The sequence below is a fragment of the Lindgomyces ingoldianus genome (genome assembly GCF_010093535.1).
Source record: "Lindgomyces ingoldianus strain ATCC 200398 unplaced genomic scaffold BDR25scaffold_21, whole genome shotgun sequence".
In the NCBI taxonomy this organism is placed as follows: domain Eukaryota; kingdom Fungi; phylum Ascomycota; class Dothideomycetes; order Pleosporales; family Lindgomycetaceae; genus Lindgomyces; species Lindgomyces ingoldianus.
Genome location: NW_022985182.1, coordinates 565958 through 587958, shown reverse-complemented (window position 1 = coordinate 587958; position 22001 = coordinate 565958). Strand labels below are relative to the sequence as shown.

Sequence of the window (22001 nt, the reverse complement as noted above, 5' to 3'; positions counted from 1 at the left end):
TCGTGTCTCAATACCCTTTTCATCTCAAAACTGCAACCAACCAAGGCAGTGGACGTCCCCAGGAACACATCGGAATCCGGCGTTAAACATAGTTTTGATATCGCAAATATGTGTATCTCTGTATCAAGCTAATATACATGATAGGTACAGGAAACAACAGGCCAAAAGGTTCTCAGAATACACAAGCCCTCCAAAAGAAACCAAAGGAACCCCATTCATCAGCCAGTCCTGTATCAAAGTGGGCCTATATTTCGAACCGGCTGCAATTTCTTGATGCATTCTGATCATTACCATCGATGTTATTAACATAAAGATTGTACGGACTTTTGCGACGCTTCGTCAAGAAGTAGCCGTGCCTCCCAGCAGCATTCTAGCCCGAGTACCCATGCAAGGCGTGTCGCAGACCACCATGCAATGCCCTAGTCTGTGGGTCATGATTTTCGTCGAAGATGAAGGATGTCCTTTGCCGTGTCTGTCACGGAGAAGTCGTTGAATAGCCAGGAATTGGAATGGCGTCCACGCCACATGTCGCTGCTGCTCGTGCTTCTCCTCGTCGGCCCTTGGAGACTCGGTCTAGAGGGCTTTGAGGTGGTGGAAGTTACTGAGCTTTGGCTCGCATGCGACACGTGTCGTGGTTGCTGCTGCCTCTGCGTTGTGTATGTTGGGCTCATAGGCTGGGCACTCGAAGTTGGAGGCATTTGCTCAGGCGGCAGCATGATCGGAGACTTGGATCGCTCTCGAGAGGAACGATTTCGGGATCGACTCCTTGAGCGGCCGCGAATCCGCGAGGCGATGGCCCCAAAGAACGACTCCTCGCCCGGCGAAACGGGGGAACGGCCATCTCGGGAAAATGTGGAAGTTGGTGACATCATGTCAGAGGCAGGAGACACAGTCCCTGACAACTGAGACTTTGCAGAGTCGTGGGTGGAGGTACGGATTGGTGGCGGGGGCTGGAAGTGCGGTTGCTGGCGGGATGGCATTGTGTGTTGGCTGTCTCTTGGCTGTCTCAACCCAAAGATGGACGACGAGAGGTGTAGATAGCGGGGTATGCACAGTGCAGACAAAGAAGACCCAAGGCTTAGAGGGAGTAGGATTGCAATTGAGTAACGGGCAATTCAGAGTTCAAATAGAACAGGAATGGAGGAATGAGCACGGGCTGGGGACAGATTTGCGGCTCAATCGCCATGTGCCTTCTCTTATGTATCGTGCACCATTTCACGATCCCACGCTGGAGGACAAGACTGAGTGACCCAGTCCCACAGCTTGGCGCATAGCCTGCCCGAAAGGGTGTCGGTGAGCACATCCTCCCCCCAGCCAATCAAGTGGTAAGAGTCCTGCGTCGGCCACGCAAAGCGCAGGCTAGACTGGCTGCCCGCAAAGACTTCACCGACTCAGGCTGCGGGTGTCCAGTTTGGAGCTGCAGGTGGCGGGGCCAAAGACTGCAACGACAGCGCATCCAGCCGAGTACCCAGACAACCACAACCCGACGGACTCCGACTGCTGAGATAAAGGGCTACACTCGCTTTTGCAAGGCCAATGAGAGTACGCCAATAGATGTGGTTGCCTTGGAACCAAGGCGCGGTGTCACCGGCTGGAGGAGAGACATCACGCCAACACCCGTTATTTGGGCATGTTGCCCACGTCTGTGCTCGTGCAGGAAATCGTCGCTAGCTGGTGATCGAGTGCGAAACAGGCTGTGCCGCGGGGGAATGCTTTTAGGATGCTGTTTCGAAACGTGCGGGGTTGGTGTCGTGCCAATTGAATGAAGACAGATGGAGATAAATAATCGATTGCTGTCCTTTTCTTCAATTTGAGATGTGTTGTTCGAGAGTCTGAGTAAGAGTCATCCAGACGACCAGGGTTGGTCGCAGGCTTGCCTGCTCGTCTTAAGACTGTTTCGGTAAGGAGTCGCAGAAGCAAAATATAGCCCGCGGGGTTCATGACGTGGTTTGGAAAGTTATCAGGGGCAAAAAAGATAGATCCCCAAAAAGGAAGTTGCATTGTCCGGGAGTCGAACCCGAGCCATTTGCTCGCCCTAGCTAGGCTAGATGGAAGGCAAATATCCTACCTGAAAGGAGATTAGAATGAAGAACGTCGAATGAGAACTTGATAGTACGAACCGCTGGACCAACAATGCTAGTAGCTGATTGATGCAGGATTTTCAATTTATTTAAATAATATAGTCAGTAATGACAGACTTTCCAATTCATACTAAAAACAGTCGTGTAAACTTCCCCGCTCTACTACCCCGCCCAAGGACCACCCATGGCTTTCCAACGCTTACAAGGCGCTAAAAGTCGCGTTCCGGAAGAACGCACCGCCTCGACAATTGCAGTCCTCTATTACGGCAAATCCCCGGTTCTAGCTTGGAGGAATGAAGGAATCTCGTCAGCCAGGAACCCGGAATCGTCCTGGAGGACTTCGAGATGTCTGGTGATACTTACAAATATTCCTCCCATCTTGAGTCACCATTAAAACTATTCTTTGAATCGAGTCTCAGGAGTGTCCTCCTTGCCTTCATGACGTTTTGCTTTAAGTAAATCAATTACTGGCACATACTGTTACTCGCATTCCCGTGCCCCTCATCGGGATACTTGATGCTCTTCAAGAATCAGCCCTGCCCCACTGTTATGCTGTATGGACAGACTACTACTCCAAACTTTCTAACTCAAAATTAAGATACGTATATCTTCATCTGGTGCTTCCTTTCGTTAGATCGTAGCTCCCCTTTGACTCTCTGCTTCCAATGGATTCTCCGGTTACTCTTTCACCAAACTTGAGGCCGAAAATCTAGCCCGGTGCGCTCTCGGATCCACTATACTACCACGACACATTGCGATAGGTCTCAGTGATTTGGTAGAAAGTTAGGAGGATGCAACTTGCTTAACACTTAGTCAGCCGAATGCACCACGAAGCTTGCACCTCAGCTCTTCTATCTTTCTACAAGTCTCATGATATCTAATATTCCTCAAGCTCTTGTATCTCTCCAGCAGCTAGCGGTATCAGCCCTCGCTCCTCCAGCTTTCGGGTTCCCATCCTCCCCAAAATCTTTGCCTCTTGAGTTTTTTTTTTAGAATTTATTCCAGTCTTGCTTGGTTCTTGGTTGATCATTTCCTAACTTAAGACTTTCTTTCCTCATACAGAACGGCATAATGCATACCTTTGTTGTGGAGTCTGATAGCACAGAAGACCAAGATTATTGCGTCAATGAAGGCCCGGTTCATAGTTCATTCAATAAACTTACCGGCCGGGCTTGAGGCTCAGGTCGTCGGCTTCACCAATGGAGTGTTCAAGTAAACGGAACAGGTGTGGCGTGTCAAGCATGATATATAAATCTCAATCATTCCCCGAGCAGTCACGAAGGTTCGTCCCAATCAAACTCCTTATCTGTGCCCTGTAATAGTAGCAAAATAAGAAGGTATGGACACCGCCTAAAGCCCATTGGTCCAGATTTGAATATGAATAGGCTGCAATAGCCTCGACAATACTTTCATACACACTCGCATTCAGCTGCTTCGCATACTCTGAGCAGATTGGAATCTACGTGAGGGTAGTAAGTGCCGTTGTATAGCAACACCTCGACCCCACGCAATGCAGAGACAATAGCACCGCCAATCAAAGCACTCTCTCCATCCTTAAAGGACGTCTTCGGTGCTGGCTCGCTCGGACACCTGGCCATCTCCAATACTCTCCCTCTCTTTCAAGATAGGGCCCTGGGTGAGCAAAACAGCTCGACTAATAAGAGTACTGTGCAAAACTTGGTGGATTCTTATGAACTGACTGAGTGCGATCGCGACAGCATCGGTGCCGCACCGCGCTAGGAAAGGCAAGATAAATGCAAACAAAGGTAAAAAGACAGTCAAACTGATCCCTATACCTTTGAGTCCATTGATAATATCGTCCAAGGGGGCCCGAATAATCGCAATACCCCGTTTAGAAGCCAAGACACCGATCAGTTTTTGCGGAAGCTTGAAGGCTCCGTGAGAGTGTGATCTTGTTGAGAGCGTCGATGACAAGCTGCGCCGTTTTGATGACCTTTGCTGAGCAGCCACCTTCTGGATAGGCAGCGGCTATGGAATTAGCTGGGGGCGGGGGCTCCGGTCGAAGTTCCTATTGGCGCCGGATAGGGGAAGTCTACGTAACTTCTCAGACTCGATCCCAAACAACATATGGAAATAGCTGTTCGTCTTACTCGTTTGCTTCTCTCCAACATAACAATACTCTTGATATCTAGAAACTCGGCCTCGGCTTTTCCTTCATCGCCTCCTATCTCGCCTCTTAGACGTCTGAGGATATAACGCGCCTCTTCATCGCGGCCTGCCTTGACGAGCCAACGAGGAGACTCGGGGAAGAACAACACTGCGCCAAGAATAGCAAGGAGTGGGATGATTTGGAAGGCGATGGGGAAGCGCCATCGAAACGCAGAGCGCCCACCATCGATGTAGGAGAGACCAAATTCGAGCCAGTAGACTCTAACAACACCGAAGGTGCTGAGTGTGAATTCTATGGCGATGAACTGGTCACAGGATGTGTACTCCCGTTCGACATGTGCTTTATTTCCGGGTATCATGGAGATGCTCACTCACGCTGGAACAATTGCGTTCAATATGCCCATTCCAATTCTATTTACGGCGCCAGCTACAATATGTTTTCGCACAACGCCTTCAATAAGTAGCAATAAACCGAGAAGGAACTTACTATAGACCATCAACTTATGATTCTGAGCACTAGCCTTTAAACTTGCTCCCAGAGTTGCCCATATGGCCCCGAGCACAATCGTCTTGATTCTCCCTACTTTACCCCCACCTAACCTCTTAGTAAACGCCTAAACAGCATTCCAAGGTAATAAACGCCCACAATCCCCCTCTGGAGTAAACTGTCTGTAGTGACGGGGTCGTTGGTAGCCGGACCGACGTACCCAAATCCCATCTGGTCGATGTAGTTTTTGGCGTTGTTGACACCACCCATCATGCCTTGGTCGTAGCCAAAAATATATATATAGAGAGAGAGAGCGCTGCGAAGAAACTGAGAGCAAGCAGGAAGGAGTACTATTGGAGACAGTGTGTGACATTCCATTTTCTTCCTAGTTTGGAGGTGCCCATTGGGGATGGATGATTGGGATATTCAATGTTAAGTGAAGGCGGATTCCTTGGGTGTGCCAACAAGGGAGAACACAAATACCATTTTGTATGCTCTGTAACCATCCACTAGATCAACGATATGATCTATTGCGATGGCCATCCTGGTGTGTAAATGCTTGCGATCGTTTGTTCATGGTAACTTGACGCCAACATAGGCGACGACTCCACGAAAAGTGTTTTCATGTGGAGAATAACGGCGCCTAGCGCGGAGCAAGTGTCCCTGTGAACTCTAAACAGCAAGGACTCGCCCTCTAAACGGGCAGAATAGTCGAATCCGGGGAATCCGGGGAATCTGGGGATCAGAGGTATATGGGTCCCAATTGGGAAGGTTTTCCGAATTCTATCCCATGAAATGGTTAACATCACGGAGACTCGACCGACTTCTGCGATGGGTCGGTGCTGGAACTTCGAGTGTGTCCCGCCGTGCTGCTGGTCTAGGGGAGGCTGCTGTTTCAATGCGTTCGATATCCAGACTGGACGGGGCGTTACTGTGGAAGCTACTCGCTCTGGATCTCACTCCTCGAAGCTCAGGCGTCACATTTCCATCTGCATCTCGAGGAGGGTTATAAGACTGCCTAATCTGAGCTAGCTGGGGATTTTTCCACTGCTCTCCAGGAGTTTCTGGATAGTTTCGCGCTTCGTTGCGCTTAAACTCGCCCACGTCGTCGTGCGCTGCGGTGCTCAATTTGCTCCCGATGGCGGTTAACGTTCGAGAAATTTTGCGTCGGGTGTTCCCTACCTCGGTCAGAGGTCGATTGCTAGTTGTGGGTACCAGTTCAGATATTAAGCTGGGACTTCGAGCGCCCTGCTCCATGGGAGATCTTGTCTTGGATTCGTCCTCATTCACAACCTCAACATTTGTTGTCAGCAAGGACATAGCCGAACCAGCAACCGCTAATACTGTGCCAGCAATGGGAGCCCATTGGCCTACGACTATCAGCGAATTGGAAACACTACGAGTAAGGGCAAACTCTTACCGATGCTAGCGATGGGTTCAGTCTGAAACCTGACCTGTTTACTAAAGAAATTGTTCTCGCCTATTGCGAGAATAGCAAGTACTGCGCCACTGAATAAAGGTATCTCCACGACGCCCAGCAGCATCCTGATCGTGCTGTTGACCCCCTTCATCTTCCCGATAGTGGCACCGTTCGTGCCCTCAATCGGCTCGTCAATTCGCTCATCTTCACCATCGTCGCGATGGAGTTTCCTCCAGTTCATCTCGAGGATCTTATTAAACATGAAAGCCAGTGAGAGAATCGCGGGGATACAGCATGCAGCTGCGAGAAGCATGGCGGTGTTGAAAGTGAGCTTGTCTGGCGCGGGGATCACGTAAATGTTGTTTGCCGAACCATCTCGCATGGGAGAGCGCGGACCGTGCTCAACAGAACAATTGAGGCCACAGGTGGTCTGGTCGTAGGAAAAGTTCTTACGAGAGAGCGGGTTGCCTTGTTCGTCATGGCAATCGGACGGATTAATACGGTAGAATTCGACAGTTAGGCTTAGTAGACCTTGAACAGCTGTATCAGGAACTTTTGTTGGAAAATATTATTAAGATGGCTACTTACCAGCAAGAACAAGGCCGGTCCACAAGAAGATGGTATTACGGCCCGGATCGAAGAAGTAGGTCCGAGATAGCCGGACCGTCAGTGGAGCGGCCAAGATGCCAATCGAGCACAGTTGAAATGCTCCGAAGACATCCATGTCTACAGCACCTAGGGTATAGAACTATTAGTTGCAAGAATGCAGCCTCTAAATGAAGTACTGACCATTAACGTGCAGTGTTGCGAGCACGATACCATGGATGGCAGCCACAGCAGGAAAAAGCAACGCAGCCGCCAAGCACGCGTTCCTGAGCCATACTGCTTTTCGAGCAAAAACACAGGCTGCTACAAGAACATAATATCTGTAGAGGAAAGAAATGATATGTCAGTGAGTTTAGTACAAACTATTTGCGAAATCTGCATACAAAAATCTTGTGCCTGGCCCATATTGACCAGATACCGGCCAGGCGCAGACAACTTCCAAAGGGTCACTAGTGGCGTTCGCAGACTGATTTGATGCTGAGAAAGTGCTTCGATCAACGAGAGTCTGTAAGAGCGAGGCTGAATTGAGAGCTGGCATTACCTCTCGTCAGCGATGGATGGCTCTGGGACAGAATAAAGTAGGTGGGGAAAGATGTCGCCGACGCTTGTTGATAGGTCTTGCAAGGGGTTTATGGGCAAGAGTCGTATTGCTCTTCGCTCTTCAGTACCGAGAAGAGAGCGAGGCATTTCGGTTGAGTGAGGTGTGGTCTGCAGGATGGTTTGCTTATTAGCTCCGCCTCGCAATTGCACGCCTCACTGTACAAAGTTGGGGTGTGCTCTGAATGAGGTTGACCGGTTGCCGCGTCACGTGGGATTACATAGCAGGGCGAGCGAATGCTCAGCCTCGATCTTGCTCACCGGTTCATCTTGGCGGCAAACTCAGCCACGGGGAAGAGCCGCCCATCATTAGACCCAGCAAGCCCATCAACGTCGTCAGAGTCCGAGTTTCCTGGTCATTCCTTTTAATCAGTTCTGCTCTCGCAGTTGCAGAACATACCTCGAAAGGTGCCGTGCTTGACTCCGACGACTGCGGGTGGTGGAGCTTCACAATGTAAGCTTCGCATGGCGTTTGCCTTCTGCGCAATGGCTGACCTGACACAACCAAAGGGTTGAAGAAACGGCAATAGATCTTGATACCAACCATATCAAACAGTGGCGATCAATTGTCACACTCGTCGTTTTCGTTATCACCAATGTCATTGTGCTTTTCCCTTTCCACATTCCCATCTACATCCCCCGATCAGTTGCAGATGCTTTCCTGAATGCCCTGAGCACCTGGCGAATAATATCGCCAAGAAACACCGGGGGTCGACATGGATCTGAAGATGATAATGGCAAGTTTAAGCCATTTGTACGGCTCAAATTCCCCCTGAACTTTGTTACGGCCCCCTTGATTGGGGATCTCTTCTTGCTCGCCATCCTGGCTATTGGCCGAAAAGAAGTACACGATGGTACAATTGGCTCGAACCACATCTCGCCGATCGATATCATGGCCTTCTTCATGTCGTTAGCATATATTGCCATCTCCATCGACGCTTCCGGCCTCATCAGGTACCTGGCCTTCAAAGTGCTTCAATGGGGCGGCGACGTTGGGCACAGGTTGTTCTTCTACCTATATGCCTTCTTCTTCGCCCTGACTGCTTTCATCGGAAACGACCCCGTCATCCTTTCAGGTACGGCATTCCTAGCCTACATGACCCGGGTTTCGAGCAACATTGTCCACCCGCGGGCATGGATCCATGCGCAATTCGCTGTAGCAAACATCGGCTCAGCCATCCTCGTTTCGTCCAACCCTACCAACCTTGTCCTGGCCGGTGCTTTCAACATCAAGTTCATCAACTACACCGCGAATATCATTGTCCCTGTCGTTGTCACAGCCATTGTTCTATTCCCTTTCCTGCTATATATCGTCTTCGCAAACGAATCCCTGATCCCATATTCCATTAAGATGCACGAGCTTCCACAGGAAGTCCGAGACCGAAAGCCCGTGAACCCCAATATCCCACACGCGCGGGGCAAAGATGAGGAACAGGAGATCAATGCCGCGAACGATGAACCAGGCCAACTCCTCTCCCTTGAAGAAATCATGAATCCATTCCTGGACAAAGGAGGCGCGGCATTCGGCGGCGTCGTCATGGCCGTCACGCTCATCACCTTGTTATCTCTCAACGCTGCAACCCAGAGCACCTACCCGCGTCCCGTCTACTGGGTCACGTTGCCGGGCGCGTTCGTCATGTTCTGCTGGGACGTGTGTTTCGGGTGGGTCCATCGACACGAGACGCGCGATATCTCTCGTAAGGGTCGCCGGGAATTCGAAACTGCGCGAGCTGAGAGAGCGGCTCGAGGGCAAGGCGGGCAGGACGCTATTCTCATGTACGAACCCGTTCTACCCGCTCTGGCGCAAACATATTCGCCAGAAGTGCAGCCGCATGCCGAGAGCCGCGCAGGCAGCAGTAAGAGCAAAATGGCAAACGCCGACGACGAGAGGCAGGAGTTGACGCCCACAGTCTCGAATAATCCTCCACAAGGGTTGTTAATCACGATACCAAACGGCGAGGTAGACGAGAAGAAACCTGAGATGAACCTGAACTTCAGTAACCAGGGATCTGTATTACAGGAACGGCCGCCTTCCCAGACGCCGGAGCCACAAACACTTGTCTCGCTGATCACGGAATTGTGGCGGTGGTTGCAGGAGACATTTCCAACCTCGACGACCGTGGCTGCCCATTTGCCATACGCACTTGTACCTTTTGCGTTCTCTATGTTTGTGCTCGTGCAGGCTTTGGTGACTAAGGGCTGGGTACCTGTGTTTGCATATGGATGGGATCATTGGGTAAATAAGACAGGGACTGTTGGTGCTATTGGAGGCATGGGCTTCCTGTCTGTGATACTCTGTAACGTGAGTCTTCGTCTCCATCTCCAATTTCAAAACCCCCACCCCATTTCTCTTTAACCCACGCATATAAAACAACAAGCTAATGTCCACTCCCAGTTCGCTGGCACAAACATTGGTACAACCATCCTCCTCTGCCGCGTAATTCAAGCCTGGCAACAAATTCATACCAAAAACGGCACCACCATTACGGACCGCACCTTCTGGGCCACCGTTTACAGCATGGCACTAGGCGTCAACTACGGTGCTTTCAGCGCTGCCTTTTCCGCATCGCTAGCCGGGCTTCTATGGCGGGATATCCTTGCCAGAAAACACATCCGCGTGCATAGACTGGATTTTGCGAGGGTGAATCTGCCGATTATTGCGATTGCGATGACGGTAGGTTGTGTCGTTCTCGTAGGCCAGATTTACATCATTAGGAGCGACGATCCATACTATGCGAGGAGATGAGCACGGATTATATCACCTGGTCGCAGACGTAGACGAGCATAGTTACCCACGCTGGGCTCGCCCACCAACCATGGTCCAGCAGTGACTCGCATCTAGCATCGAATTTTGGAAGCGACGAGGTCCGAAAATCCATTTCAAGTGCTATTAGCATTTAGAACGATTTTCTGACGTCATTTGACCCGTCCGTATGACGGGGAATGTTTTTTCATGTCTCGGAAGACAAACAGGGGGTCGGGAACCTAGGTAGTAACCCCTTGCAGAATTTTCGTCAGAACCATGGAGTGTCCCTGTCCAAGCTAATTCTGAGCTGCCGGGAGTCCTCCACCTGAAAACGGCGTACAGGGGGCTACATAGACGAGGATTGGACGGCAAGGGAGGAGGCAGCTGGGGGGACGGGTTTGATTGCCTCAGACAGCCTTACAGTGCGTTGATCTCCGATCCGCAATTACACTTCCATAATCACACCTGATTGTATATAAAAAGCAGGGCCAAGTAGGTTATAGCGACCAGCTTGTCTGTTAGTCATCTGGACTAGATCTTTGGGTATTGTGAATGTCAAACAAGTCCGTAGCTCAGCATCATAACATAAACTATGTAACGTACATTGCATTATTCATACTACCAACGCTCCCCTTCCCCATCCTAACCGGCCCTAAAAGCAGACAGAAGCAGAAGCAGAAACCAGCTGAACGACCAACTATCATGGATATAGGGGAATCAAGCAAAAATAGACCGCCAGGACCAAGTGCAAGAGCAAGAGTGCTCGCCACAGAAGAAAGGAAATAGACCTTAGGGATGAAGTGGGGGAGCTGGCTAGTTGTACATCTACAGTAACAGAACAGAGCAGACAGATACAATTATTCCACGTGCTCAAGGAGAGAAGAGAAGGGTATTCGACTGGCGAACTGAATCCAGGGGTGTGAAAAAAAGGGGTCGGGAGGTTCTGCAAATTTGGGTTCATGTTCGTTTTTAGTGAGGGATTCGTGAGAAGGCTCTGATATGATATCCAGCCTAGTGGGAGGTGAGCGTGCAAGCTCAGGAGCCACCCTATCATCTTCCTGCCCATTATTGATGCAGGTGTTGTGTCGTCTTGCAATTCCTCCACCCTTCATCCATCTTCTCTCGTTCACCTACAACTCATCCTTGACTCTTTGCGTCGCCGCTGTCACCACGCTCGACATGCTGTTCGCACCTTCTTCCACACTCTTCGCTGCACCTGCATACATTTCACTGATGCGGGAATTCGCTGCCTCAACTGCAGCCGCTACCCTACTCCTCGCGCTCTCTACAGCCCCTTGCTCAGGCCTATAGATAGCCTCACTAACAGCATTTGCCACATCCGCCACTTTTTCGCTCGCAACAGATGAAATAGAGCTATACACGCTCTCAGCGCCACTAGTAACTGACACCACATATCCGCTCGGCGTAGGCGTGCCAAAGACAGCCTCATTGATCGCCGCTTGCGCACTCGCTGCAATAGCGGCGAAGCTATTCTGGGCCTCTTGGGTTCCAAAAATAGCTTCACTGGCTTTAGATTGCAAGGATGCGTACGCGGACGCAGCGGATTCACTGGCTTCTTCGATTCTGCCTTTTGGCGTGCCATACAGGGCGATAGACGCGCTTTCGACGGCCATGCTGATCTGCTCGTTGACCTGGCTCAGGATGTTTTCGACAACGGGGGGAGGGGTGAATGCGGGGCTAACGACGGAGGAAGCCGAAGAATACGCATCTGCTGCGTAAGATGTTGCAGCTTCGTAGTTTTCACTAGCGTAGGAGTTCATTGAAGATACGGCGGCTGGGAATCCGATGTAATAGGCAGAGGAGAACCTGAGCATCACGCTCTCTGTGAAATCAGGCTCTTTTCCGACAACAAGCTCGGAGATGAGGGCTTGGACGGCGGCGTACTGTTCTCCGGCTTGGGTGGTAGCCTGAGCACCATATGCACCGGCTTGAGAGTAAATCGATTCAGCCCATGGTGTAGGTGCGCCGTATATTTGTGTGCTGGCTTTCGCGATGAGAGCTTCCCAGTTTTGACTTGCTTCCGAGGCGACGGACCCAGTCAAGGGAGTCTCAGTGCCGATGACACCAGAGCTGACGCGTGAAGCAGCAGATTCAGCCGCCTCACTGACTTGGGAAGCAACGGATTGCGCAGATCCAGAGATCTCCGACGCAATTGATGACGCCGACTCTGAGACTACAGAAGCAATAGACTCAATAGTCCCTTGTTGGGGTCCGTACGCAGCAGTTGAAGCAGCGTTAAGGAATTCTGAGTACTGCGCATGAGCGAGACCGAGAGCTTCGTAGTATTGCCGACGTGCGCCTCCAAGCGCGGGTGTTGTTTGGAGGGAAAGCTGGGCGGATGCGGCACTAATGCCCTCAGACAGCTTTGACGACGCAATCGAGGAGACAGATTCGAAGTATCCCTGAGTGGGACCGGCAGCATAGCTTTTGATTGAATCGGTGTACTGCAAAGCGACCTGCAATCTCTCGCTAGCAGCAGCAATGGAATCAGAATAGGCCTTTTCAATCATCGACAGCATAGTCTCATGGGCGGGTTTTAGTTTTCCTGAGAAGAGCTCTGAAAGCTGTGATTTGGCGTCGGAATACTGCTCGTTCGCCAAACTAATGGCATCATTGTATCGAGAACTGGCCTGGATCTGGACAGTCTTGATTATGGCAGTTGGAGTGGGGGTGCCATATATAGCGTACGATGCTCTATGCAAAAGATTAGATATGGTTGGAACTTAAATAGTTGAACTTACGCAGTTACTGCCTGAGCAAACTTCTCGGAAGCAACGCTCGTCATACTTTCGATTGGCTGCTGCTCGGTGCCGTACAGAACGCTCGACGCGGCAGCCATAGCCCGCTCATACTGCTCACTAGCCAGCGAAGTGATCGACTCCACCGATCCTTGGGTCTTCGACGGGCCCAGAAGTGCTTCACTGACAGCCCTGCTGAGGTCGGCGGCACGATCACCGGCTTCAGCGACCATGCTTTGAACTTTCTCCGAATATGTTCCCGCCTCATCATCCTCAATGACGTCATCTAACACGATTTCTTTAGCTTCGGCCATCACCTGAGCCATCGCTCCTCCCAGCACCCTCTTGGGCTCGTCAATTACGGAAGAAATAGTTTCCTTAGCTTCTTTCGTAACATCCTCAACCTTCTCCCCTACTTCAGGCGCCACGCTCTCTGCTGTGGTTTTGGAGCTAAGGATGGCTTCGGATACCTTGGAGGAAGCATCGGCAACTTTGTCTTTGACAACGGAAGCTCGGCTTTCGGTGGCTGGCTGCTCTGAGCCTACAATGGACTCAGATACCTTAGAGGCAGCTGACTCCACACTATCGACAACATCTTTGGCGACCTTGAAAGCCCTGGCAGGGACTTTCTTGTTCGTGAAGTCGTCTGTCGCATCGTTGGCCCAGATCTTCCATTTCGCGACCTCCTTCAGTCGAACCAATTCGCTGACCATCTTCGCCGAGATGGCCATGGCATCGTCTTCAAGCTTCTTAGACTCTTCGTGCGCAACCCTAAGACCTTCGTGTCGTGAGCCGACGGCTTCGACTTCTTCTTCCCACTCTGTAAGCGTATTTCTTAGCTTATGGTAATTCTGCCAATCATTATAAGTCACACCGTCGGTCCAAGCCCACCGCATTCCTACCTCCTGAAGGCCTAAGCCGTGAATACGATCAAGGACAGCGAGAGTGTTCTCGACCGCGGCCTTCACAAGGTTATCTGTCTCTTCATCATAGGAAGCCTTCCAGGTTCGAACCGCCTGGGCCTTTTCTTTGACCTGAAGTCCGAGCTCACGGGTCTTCCCGATACACTTTTCATAGACGGACTCCAGCTGTTCCTCGGTAGCATCTTCAGGAAGATTCTCCACAGCCTGCTTAATGAACTTCCTAAACTTCTCGATGGTTGATTTCGACGTCTCCTCAAGCTGGACGACCAGAGCCGCTCCGTGTCCCTTGACACCATTTTCGACTTGGCGCTTGGTAAGTTCGGCAACTCGCTGCTCCAGATCCTCTGCACCTTTATCAGCTGCCTCCGCAAACTTGGACTGCCATTGCCTCAGATCGTTGTTAAGCTTCTCTCGCAGCTCTTCACCTGTAAGTTGGGGTTCAGTGGACCCTGCCGGCGCCGTCCCCGTCGCTGTCGTGACCTCGGCGGTTGAGGTATCGGAGGACCAAAGAAGATCCATCATCTCGCGAGCCGAGTCGGCATCAATGTCAGACGGTATCGCTACCGTGGGCATCATCTTTGTGGTTCCTGACGCATTGGTTCTATTCCATGTTAGTGGGCGAATGTGCTATCTGGACTTCTGCGCTTACGGATCCGACTCGACGGCGCTGTCGAAAATGGACTCAATCTTCTGCCCGTCTCGGTACCTTCCAAGCCTTTCTCGGATCCGAACTAGCTGAGGCTCAACATTGTCTCCATAGAGCACTCGGAGTTGAGGCCACAGAGTTCGAGTAAGAAAGGTCCAGCTAATTTCTCTGGCAGAGCGGACGTAGGGAAAGATTATGTGGGAGACAATGTGGTGGCCATGGCGGTAACTTTGCTGTGCATAAGGCAAGGCGGCTTCGTATGCCGGGAGTACGGAGAGATGATATATCTCCAACATGCTCTCTTTTGTCTGCTCATAGTAGGGTGCGACGTAGTCGGAGGCCTGCTTGACGTGTGGCGCCAAGTGTGCATCGTATTGAGCCGTTACTTGCTTCTGAGCATTCTGCAACTGAGGGCGAAGGGTGCTATCCCACTCCGCTTCCAGATACTTTTGGGCTTGGTCTACTCGATGGGCGCCATAGACCGCGTACTTATCCTTGGCAAAGGTCGCTACGGGAGTGTACACCTGAGCGTCGAGACGGTCGACGTACGGTTGGACCTTCTCGATTTGGGGGGCTATGTAGGTGTGATAGTATGGATCCAAGTATGGCGCCGCGTATGATCGGGCGTGGAGATAGGGCTTGCAAATCTGCGGCGAAGTCTCCGAAATGGAGGAGAGAGAGGAGGGGCAGCGGAAGAAGACGGTGATGAGGATATACCACGACAATAGTCTAGCGACGAGGTTAGCATGGGATATTTGTTGTGATTGTTGTAATTTTAGTGATCTTGGTGATTTTGGTGGGTTTGATGATTAAGCTTCCATATAAGCCTCCACGCTCCCTCTGCAGTTAGCATAGCTAGAGACTTTTCATCTCTATCACATGCCAAACCGAACGAGGGGGGACCCCAGCATTTCCTGGGTGGGAGACAAGCGTACCTTCCAAAGACGTTTGTGAAGCCTTTCATGACGCCCTTCCTCTGCCGCGCCTGCGTCGGCGATCGTGCAAGTGGTGCAGAGATGCTCGACTTGCTTGCGTGGCCGTTCGGATGGCCGTTCGCAGCAGATTTCTTGGGCTTCTTCGCCCTCCCATTGCTTTGGGCAGCCATTGCTGCAGCACCCCGAGCGGGTCTTCGCAGGCAGTCTATATGGCAAAAAAAAGAGATGATGAGTTGTTTGTTCGCGTGTTGATCAGTCTAGTTCGGCGGTGAAGACGGGGGGTGACGGGCGTCTGCATGGCATCAGTCGATGAATCAGCACCGGAAGGAATCGCTGGTGGATTCTGGGAGGACTTACGAGAGTGGATCCGCTCGTCGTCTGGTGCAGAAAAGGCGCAAGAGAGCGTACTGATGATGGTGTTGATGGAAACCAGATTGCCAGGGCACACACCCCAACCGAGCTTCACAGGGATGATGTAATGGCGGCCTGCAGCTCTGCCCTAGCGTGGCTGGTTGACGCGATTGGTTCGTGAGGGTACAAATAGCGAGACGATGCAGGTCGAGGAACCGCGATGGGGGGGGAGAGGGGGTGGGCATTCACTGGGCACTTATGGATGAAAGGCCAGAGGAGCCTTGCAGCACCTGAGGCAGATGAGACAGCGCGAACCTCTCCGTGCTGCGAAGTAGTGCTTCAGGTCTGCATGCAGAGATGCCCATGGCCCAAAAACATTCTTGCATACTACTTGGTGTGGGTAATTTGTCGAGAAGGCAATTCTTTCTCCCATCAACGCTCAACGAAGAGAAGGTTAATACCCTGTGGCCCAGATATTTCTGACTTTCGTCATGTTCAGTGGCTGCGATCCCATGCAGTGCTTGGGACATCAAAGCGTTTGCCAAAACGGCCTTCCTTGTGGCGCGCCACTCCCAGCCCTGCACGGCCCATTTCCACTCCCCCCCCCCCCATCGTCACCTCCCGACCCGAGTTCGGCTCTAACTGGGCTTCACTCAACCACATCCACCGCTCTTTCCTACTCTTCACTGCTCCGGCTCTTCGTTCGTCCGCCCTACAGACCCCTCATACCTCAAAGTCACCCTCCGCCCCGTCGCTTCTCTCCTTCAGTTCGAACTATTGGACCCTGCCCGTAAATACCAGTCCCCAACTTTGTGCTCCCACGACTTGCTCCCACGACTGGGCTTCCGATGCCTTCCTCACCTCCACGCTCCCTTTCGCGTCTCCGATGAGTCCTTGAATCACGTCGCGGCGGCTTCCCCCGCGATCACTCAATTATATAATCTCTCCTCCTACATCCTCTCCTCCTCCCCCTCCTCCTCAACCCTCTTGTCCCACCAATCCCCCGAGAACCACAGCCATGTCCACCCCGGGTCCATCCTCCGCAAGTGAGCCAGATGTCATGAACGATCCCGAATACGCCACAAACACGTCCAAAGGCTCCGGCGACGATGGCGATACATGTCGCATATGCAGGGGCGAGGGTACCACAGATGAACCACTCTTCTATCCCTGTAAATGCAGCGGGAGCATCAAGTTCGTCCACCAGGAGTGCTTGATGGAGTGGCTGTCGCACTCGCAGAAAAAGTACTGTGAACTGTGCAAGACGCCTTTCCGATTCACCAAGCTGTACCACCCCACCATGCCGAATCGAATCCCGACCTCCGTCTTCCTCCGCCGCGCCGCCATACACGTCCTGAGGATGCTCATAACGTGGTTTCGTGCCGTGCTGGTGGCCTCTGTCTGGCTGGTTTTGCTTCCATATTGCATGCGTGTAGTTTGGCGGAGTCTATTCTGGGTCGGCGACGGAGGCTGGACTCGGGACCTCTACCCTGCCACGGCCGAGAAGGATCCCCAGGCTTCGCCGTCACAACCTTGGGATCTGGAGACGGAGCGCTCTGCTATCGAATCTGCCAAAGCCGCCAATATGTCCGTGTCTCTTCCACTCCCCAGTCTGCTCATGCCCTTCTCTCCCACCCTGAACATGAGCTCTGGCGAACCCACCGTCTGGACGTTAATAAAACACTTCTTCTTTGGCGCTGCCTATTCCATTCCTGATTTCAAAGTTCCTTCTGCTACGAACAGTACTGACCTTAACACTACCGCCGATGCCCTCGCACCGCGGAATCCTTCTCTGCTCTCCGACATTTCTTTCTTCAATTGGTTTCCCTCACAGGCTGCGAACGGGTTTCTAATCGACGTGCTCGAGGGCCAAATCATCACCCTTCTGGTCGTGGTTGCCTTCATTCTAATATTCCTCATCCGAGAATGGGTGGTCCAGCAACAACCCGTCATCAATATGGTAGCACTTGGCGACGACGATGCTGCCGCAGACAGGGCTAGGGAAGCTGCAGAACCGGACCTGGAGGAAGACCAAATTGATGATGAAGAAGAAGAAGAGGAGGGGGAGGAGCAGGAAGGAGAACGAGTTTACGACAATCCACCTGCCGAAGAAGTGCCAGAGAATAATGGGGAAGAGGAGCCGACTCGGCCCCTTCCCCAAACTCGCCGCTCGTCTTCTTCTAACAGGAAGCGCCAAGCTATTTTCAAGTTGTGGCAAGACAGCGATGAGATCCCAGAAGACCTTCGACAAGCCATGCAAGAGGGCTCGGCTGAAGATGTCGCAAGGGTCATTGAGCGGATGCCTTTGGAGGAGTCAGTAAGGCTGAAAGAACAGCTAGTCAAGCTTTCCCAGCGCATAACTAACGAGCGCATTACTGACGGGCGCATAATTGATGACCCTACGAACTCTTCTAAGACCACGCACTGTGACTCAAATACGGAAACACAGGTCGGCAGTGAATTAAACCCCCAACCGTCCGGATCGAGGAGACCTCATTTTCCCGAGAGATCTAGTAGCCTCCCCACACGATCTAGCAGCCTCCCACCAAATCCGGAGAGAAGTTACTCGTCGGAGAATTTCGAGTCTTTCGGCCCTCTACAGAGACCCAACATGCCAGCGAGAGATCAGTCTTTCATTGCAACTGAGATCAGGCGCAATTTAGAAGAGGCCAATATATGGTCCTTTGAGAATGTATCTGGGGATCCCCAACATTCTCAGAATGAAGATGTGCCTGAGTCGTGGGAGGATGAAGAAGCAGCAGATAGCCCCACACACAAGGGGGTCGATGGCACGACGTCCGATCAAGAACAGAATAGCGACCACAGCAGTGAAAGTTGGCAACAAGTCCCTGATGTCGTTGTCTTCGACAACGTTGACGTATTTCATGATGCAGACTCATCAAAAGGGAAAGGAAAGGCTAAAGTACACGAAGATAGTACAAACGAGCCACATGTGGGACTTATCACTCCCCCGCCATCAGAAAGAGAGAGAAAATCACCGGAAACCGCCTCTATGGGTGAAGACGGATCTCACCCTGTACGAAGCCTAGAAGAAGATACTGCCATCTCCAATCAATCCGTGTGTGGTTCTGATTCCTATCGCCAAGAGTCCGACATTGAAGAGCAGCAATTACCGACCGAAGAGGAGCCAGAACCTGCACGCCCGGCTGCACGGCCCCAACCAGGCTTGCTAGATCGCATAATGGAGTGGTTATGGGGGGACGTCGCTCCCGGGATCCAGGCTGTTGAAGACGACGGTAATGACGAGCGCATTGTCCAGGACCTAGCAGACGAGGCCCCGTTTGTTCCCTTCGGCGGCCTTAACGACCGAGAGCCTGCGAATGCGCTAGTACAGGACCCTGAAGTAGCAGCGGCGGCTGTAGCAGCCGGCATTGACGTCAACGACCAAGATGCCATTGATGACGCCGAAGATCTCGAAGGAATAATGGAACTGATAGGCATGCAAGGGCCCCTCACTGGTCTTTTTCAGAACGCCATGTTCAGTGCTGTCTTAATCTCTGCAACTCTAGCTTGCGCTGTCTGGTTCCCATATCTATGGGGCAAGGTGGTACTACTCTTTGTCGGCAGTCCGATATCGCTTTTTATAAAGCTACCTCTCCAATTAGTTGCTGCTCTCGCTGATTTCGTTGTTGACGCCGCCCTTTGCATCGGTGCTGCTGCAGTATGGCTGCTCGCTCAGGGTATTCGTTTATCTGTGAGAATCTGTACATGGGGAACATTATCCGAATTCGTGGACAGACCGATCAACCTTGTTACAGCCCCTGCACGGTCAGTTGCAGAGAGTGCGAAGGATCGAATTGGTGATCTGGTCGCCGAGTCAGCCCTCCTCCCTCACCCAGACTACTTCCGACTATCAACCAACTCCCATGCAGCATTGCGGACAATACAAAACACAACTTCTTATGCTTTCAACCAGACCAGTATTATGGTCGGGGCATTGTACGGAAATATCACAACAGAATCTGCCTCCCACACCATCTTACGAGTAGTTCAGCAGGCGCCCATATCCCTGCAAGTTTTCTTCATCTCCACGTACAGCAAGGCTGCTCAGCTGGTCTCCTGGATGTGGAATTCGAAGTCGTATAAGATCACTCTCGACTTAAACCTTGGCCACAATGTTACGTCTGCGTACACGGCAATGGAGCAATGGAGCCCGACTGACCGACTAATAGCTATTTTTGCTGGATACGCTTTCTTTGCTGTAGCTGGTGCCGTGTACCTCAAACGCGCGGCTCCCATCAGCACCTCCCCCCAAGGTCGGAAGCTCGAAGGCATCATTACAGACATCCTCCAACAGGCTGGAGGCGTGCTGAAGGTCATTCTCATCATCAGCATTGAAATGCTCGCGTTCCCGCTCTACTGTGGCCTGCTTCTCGACTTAGCCCTCCTCCCTCTCTTCCAAAACGCAACCCTGTACACGAGGTGGCAGTTTACTAGGGAGAGTCCTTGGACATCCGGGTTCGTACACTGGTTCATTGGTACTTGTTACATGTTCCACTTTGCCCTATTTGTCTCCATGTGCCGCAAGATCATGCGACGAGGCGTCCTCTACTTCATCCGCGATCCCGATGACCCAACGTTCCACCCAGTCCGCGATGTCCTCGAGCGAAGCGTTACCACGCAGCTACGGAAGATCGCATTCAGTGCTCTTGTGTATGGCGCGTTGGTCGTTATCTGCTTAGGTGGTGTGGTATGGGGTCTGAATCGTGCGACAAGCGGCGTCCTTCCGATCCACTGGGCATCTCACGCCCCTTCACTAGAGTTCCCTCTCGACCTCCTCTTCTATAATTTCCTCACTCCCATCATCATCAAAGCTTACAAGCCGAGTGATTGGCTGCATACGATATATGAATGGTGGTTCAAGAGCTGCGCTCGTCTCCTCCGGCTGTCACATTTCCTTTTCGGCGACAAAGCTAAGGAGGAAGAAGGCCACCACGTCAGGCGTACCTGGTCAGGTTGGTTCGCTGGCGAGAAGGGAAATCCAGAAAAACCTGTGATAGGAGAGGATCGTCGAATTCTAGCCGAGGACCGCGGTCTTCGAGTATACTTTATGTTTGATGGTAAATACGTTCGGGCTCCAGCCTCTGACCAGGTCCGCATCCCCAAAGGAGAGCCTGTCTTTGTCGAGGTCGACCGTTTCAATCATCGCAAAGATGGCAAATCTGAGGAGGGCGGAGTACATAATTCCGATATGGTGACGATGGTCTATATTCCACCGTGGTTCCGTATCCGCATTGCTCTCTTTGTCTTCACCATGTGGATCTTTGCGGCGATAACTGGCGTCGGTATAACCGTCATTCCACTTCTCTTCGGTCGATATCTGTTCTCTCTATTCCTTCCACCGACGGTCGAAATGAACGACATCCACGCATTTTCCCTGGGGATCTACACTCTCGGTAGCGTCGCATACGGAATCTACCACCTGTACAAGCTCGTTTCGACTCTCCACCGGCCTGTACCCTCACCCCTATCTACTCTCTGGGCCCTCGTCATCACTGCCACAAAATTTGTGCTTCGCGTCATCCGCTTCGGATACGTGTGGACCTCGCTCGTAGTCCTGATCCCCTTCCTCTTCGCCCTCCTCCTCGAACTCTACCTCCTAATGCCCTTACACGCCTATCTAGGCCCCCACGAACCCCACGTCGTCCATCTCATCCAAGACTGGACCCTCGGCTTCCTGTACGCCCGTCTCGCCGCCCGCGTCGTCTTCTCAGACCGCGCATCCCGCCCCGCCCGCGCCTTCAGCGCCGTCGTTGCCGACGGCTACACAAATCCCAACGCACGTCTCGCAACTCGTTGCTTCCTCGTCCCCGTCCTTGCCGTCTTTGCTATCGCGCTCGTCGTCCCGTCATCCATTGCTTGGACCTTGAATCGCACACTTTGGGCGGGCGCGACGGATGCTACTAGGAGCCAAGTGTGGCGGTTTAGTTATCCATTGTTGGGACTGGCGGTTGGGGCAGTTTGGACGGCGAGGGAGGGGGTAGGGATGTTGAATCGATGGAGGATGGTGGTTAGAGATGAGGTTTATTTGGTGGGGGAACGGTTGCATAATTTTGGAGAAAGGAGGGCTCCGATTGGTTCGAGAAGTACGATGATTAAAGTGTAGATTGTTTAAGGTATGCATGAATGTTCGGCGTTTTTGGATGGGGTGGGGTGCGTTGGTGGGCGGGGCATTATGGAACATCAACTTTACTCTTGGGTGAGAGAAGGGGAAAGGGGGGAGGGGGGAGGGGGGTGGAGGGGGGTGGAGGATGGTTGCATCGGTGGCAGTTTGATTGCTATGTGTGTTATTATTATGT

General features: G+C 52.0%; 6 protein-coding genes across 6 annotated transcripts; 3 read left to right on the top strand and 3 right to left on the bottom strand.

The window, feature by feature from the left end:
* Nucleotides 1–431: 431 nt before the first annotated feature.
* BDR25DRAFT_229273 (uncharacterized protein) lies at nucleotides 432–980 on the bottom strand (the record flags this gene model as incomplete). Its single annotated transcript, XM_033685307.1, has 1 exon — nucleotides 432–980. One exon carries the CDS (start codon nucleotides 978–980, stop codon nucleotides 432–434), a length of 549 nt encoding a protein of 182 aa, XP_033546206.1.
* A 1285-nt stretch (nucleotides 981–2265) lies between these two features.
* Nucleotides 2266–3297, top strand: BDR25DRAFT_356596 (uncharacterized protein; the record flags this gene model as incomplete). Its single annotated transcript, XM_033695670.1, has 6 exons — nucleotides 2266–2358; nucleotides 2397–2502; nucleotides 2538–2710; nucleotides 2782–2856; nucleotides 2916–3061; nucleotides 3174–3297. 6 exons carry the CDS (start codon nucleotides 2266–2268, stop codon nucleotides 3295–3297), a joined length of 717 nt encoding a protein of 238 aa, XP_033546205.1.
* A 2184-nt stretch (nucleotides 3298–5481) lies between these two features.
* On the bottom strand, nucleotides 5482–7262 carry BDR25DRAFT_326214 (uncharacterized protein; the record flags this gene model as incomplete). Its single annotated transcript, XM_033692260.1, has 5 exons — nucleotides 5482–6068; nucleotides 6119–6649; nucleotides 6707–6853; nucleotides 6908–7044; nucleotides 7108–7262. The coding sequence occupies 5 exons, from the start codon at nucleotides 7260–7262 to the stop codon at nucleotides 5482–5484; spliced, it is 1557 nt and encodes a 518-aa protein (XP_033546204.1).
* A 244-nt stretch (nucleotides 7263–7506) lies between these two features.
* Nucleotides 7507–10343, top strand: BDR25DRAFT_371924 (uncharacterized protein; the record flags this gene model as incomplete). The annotated part of the gene is made up of 3 exons (XM_033697206.1): nucleotides 7507–7775; nucleotides 7832–9623; nucleotides 9717–10343. 3 exons carry the CDS (start codon nucleotides 7507–7509, stop codon nucleotides 10065–10067), a joined length of 2412 nt encoding a protein of 803 aa, XP_033546203.1. The 3' UTR covers nucleotides 10068–10343.
* Nucleotides 10344–11197: 854 nt separating this feature from the next.
* Nucleotides 11198–15500, bottom strand: BDR25DRAFT_315373 (uncharacterized protein; the record flags this gene model as incomplete). Its single annotated transcript, XM_033691520.1, has 4 exons — nucleotides 11198–12782; nucleotides 12830–14350; nucleotides 14399–15124; nucleotides 15331–15500. The coding sequence occupies 4 exons, from the start codon at nucleotides 15498–15500 to the stop codon at nucleotides 11198–11200; spliced, it is 4002 nt and encodes a 1333-aa protein (XP_033546202.1).
* A 794-nt stretch (nucleotides 15501–16294) lies between these two features.
* Nucleotides 16295–21870, top strand: BDR25DRAFT_304475 (uncharacterized protein). The gene has a single exon (XM_033690217.1). It carries the CDS (start codon nucleotides 16700–16702, stop codon nucleotides 21806–21808), a length of 5109 nt encoding a protein of 1702 aa, XP_033546201.1. The 5' UTR covers nucleotides 16295–16699; the 3' UTR covers nucleotides 21809–21870.
* The last annotated feature ends 131 nt before the right edge of the window (nucleotides 21871–22001 follow it).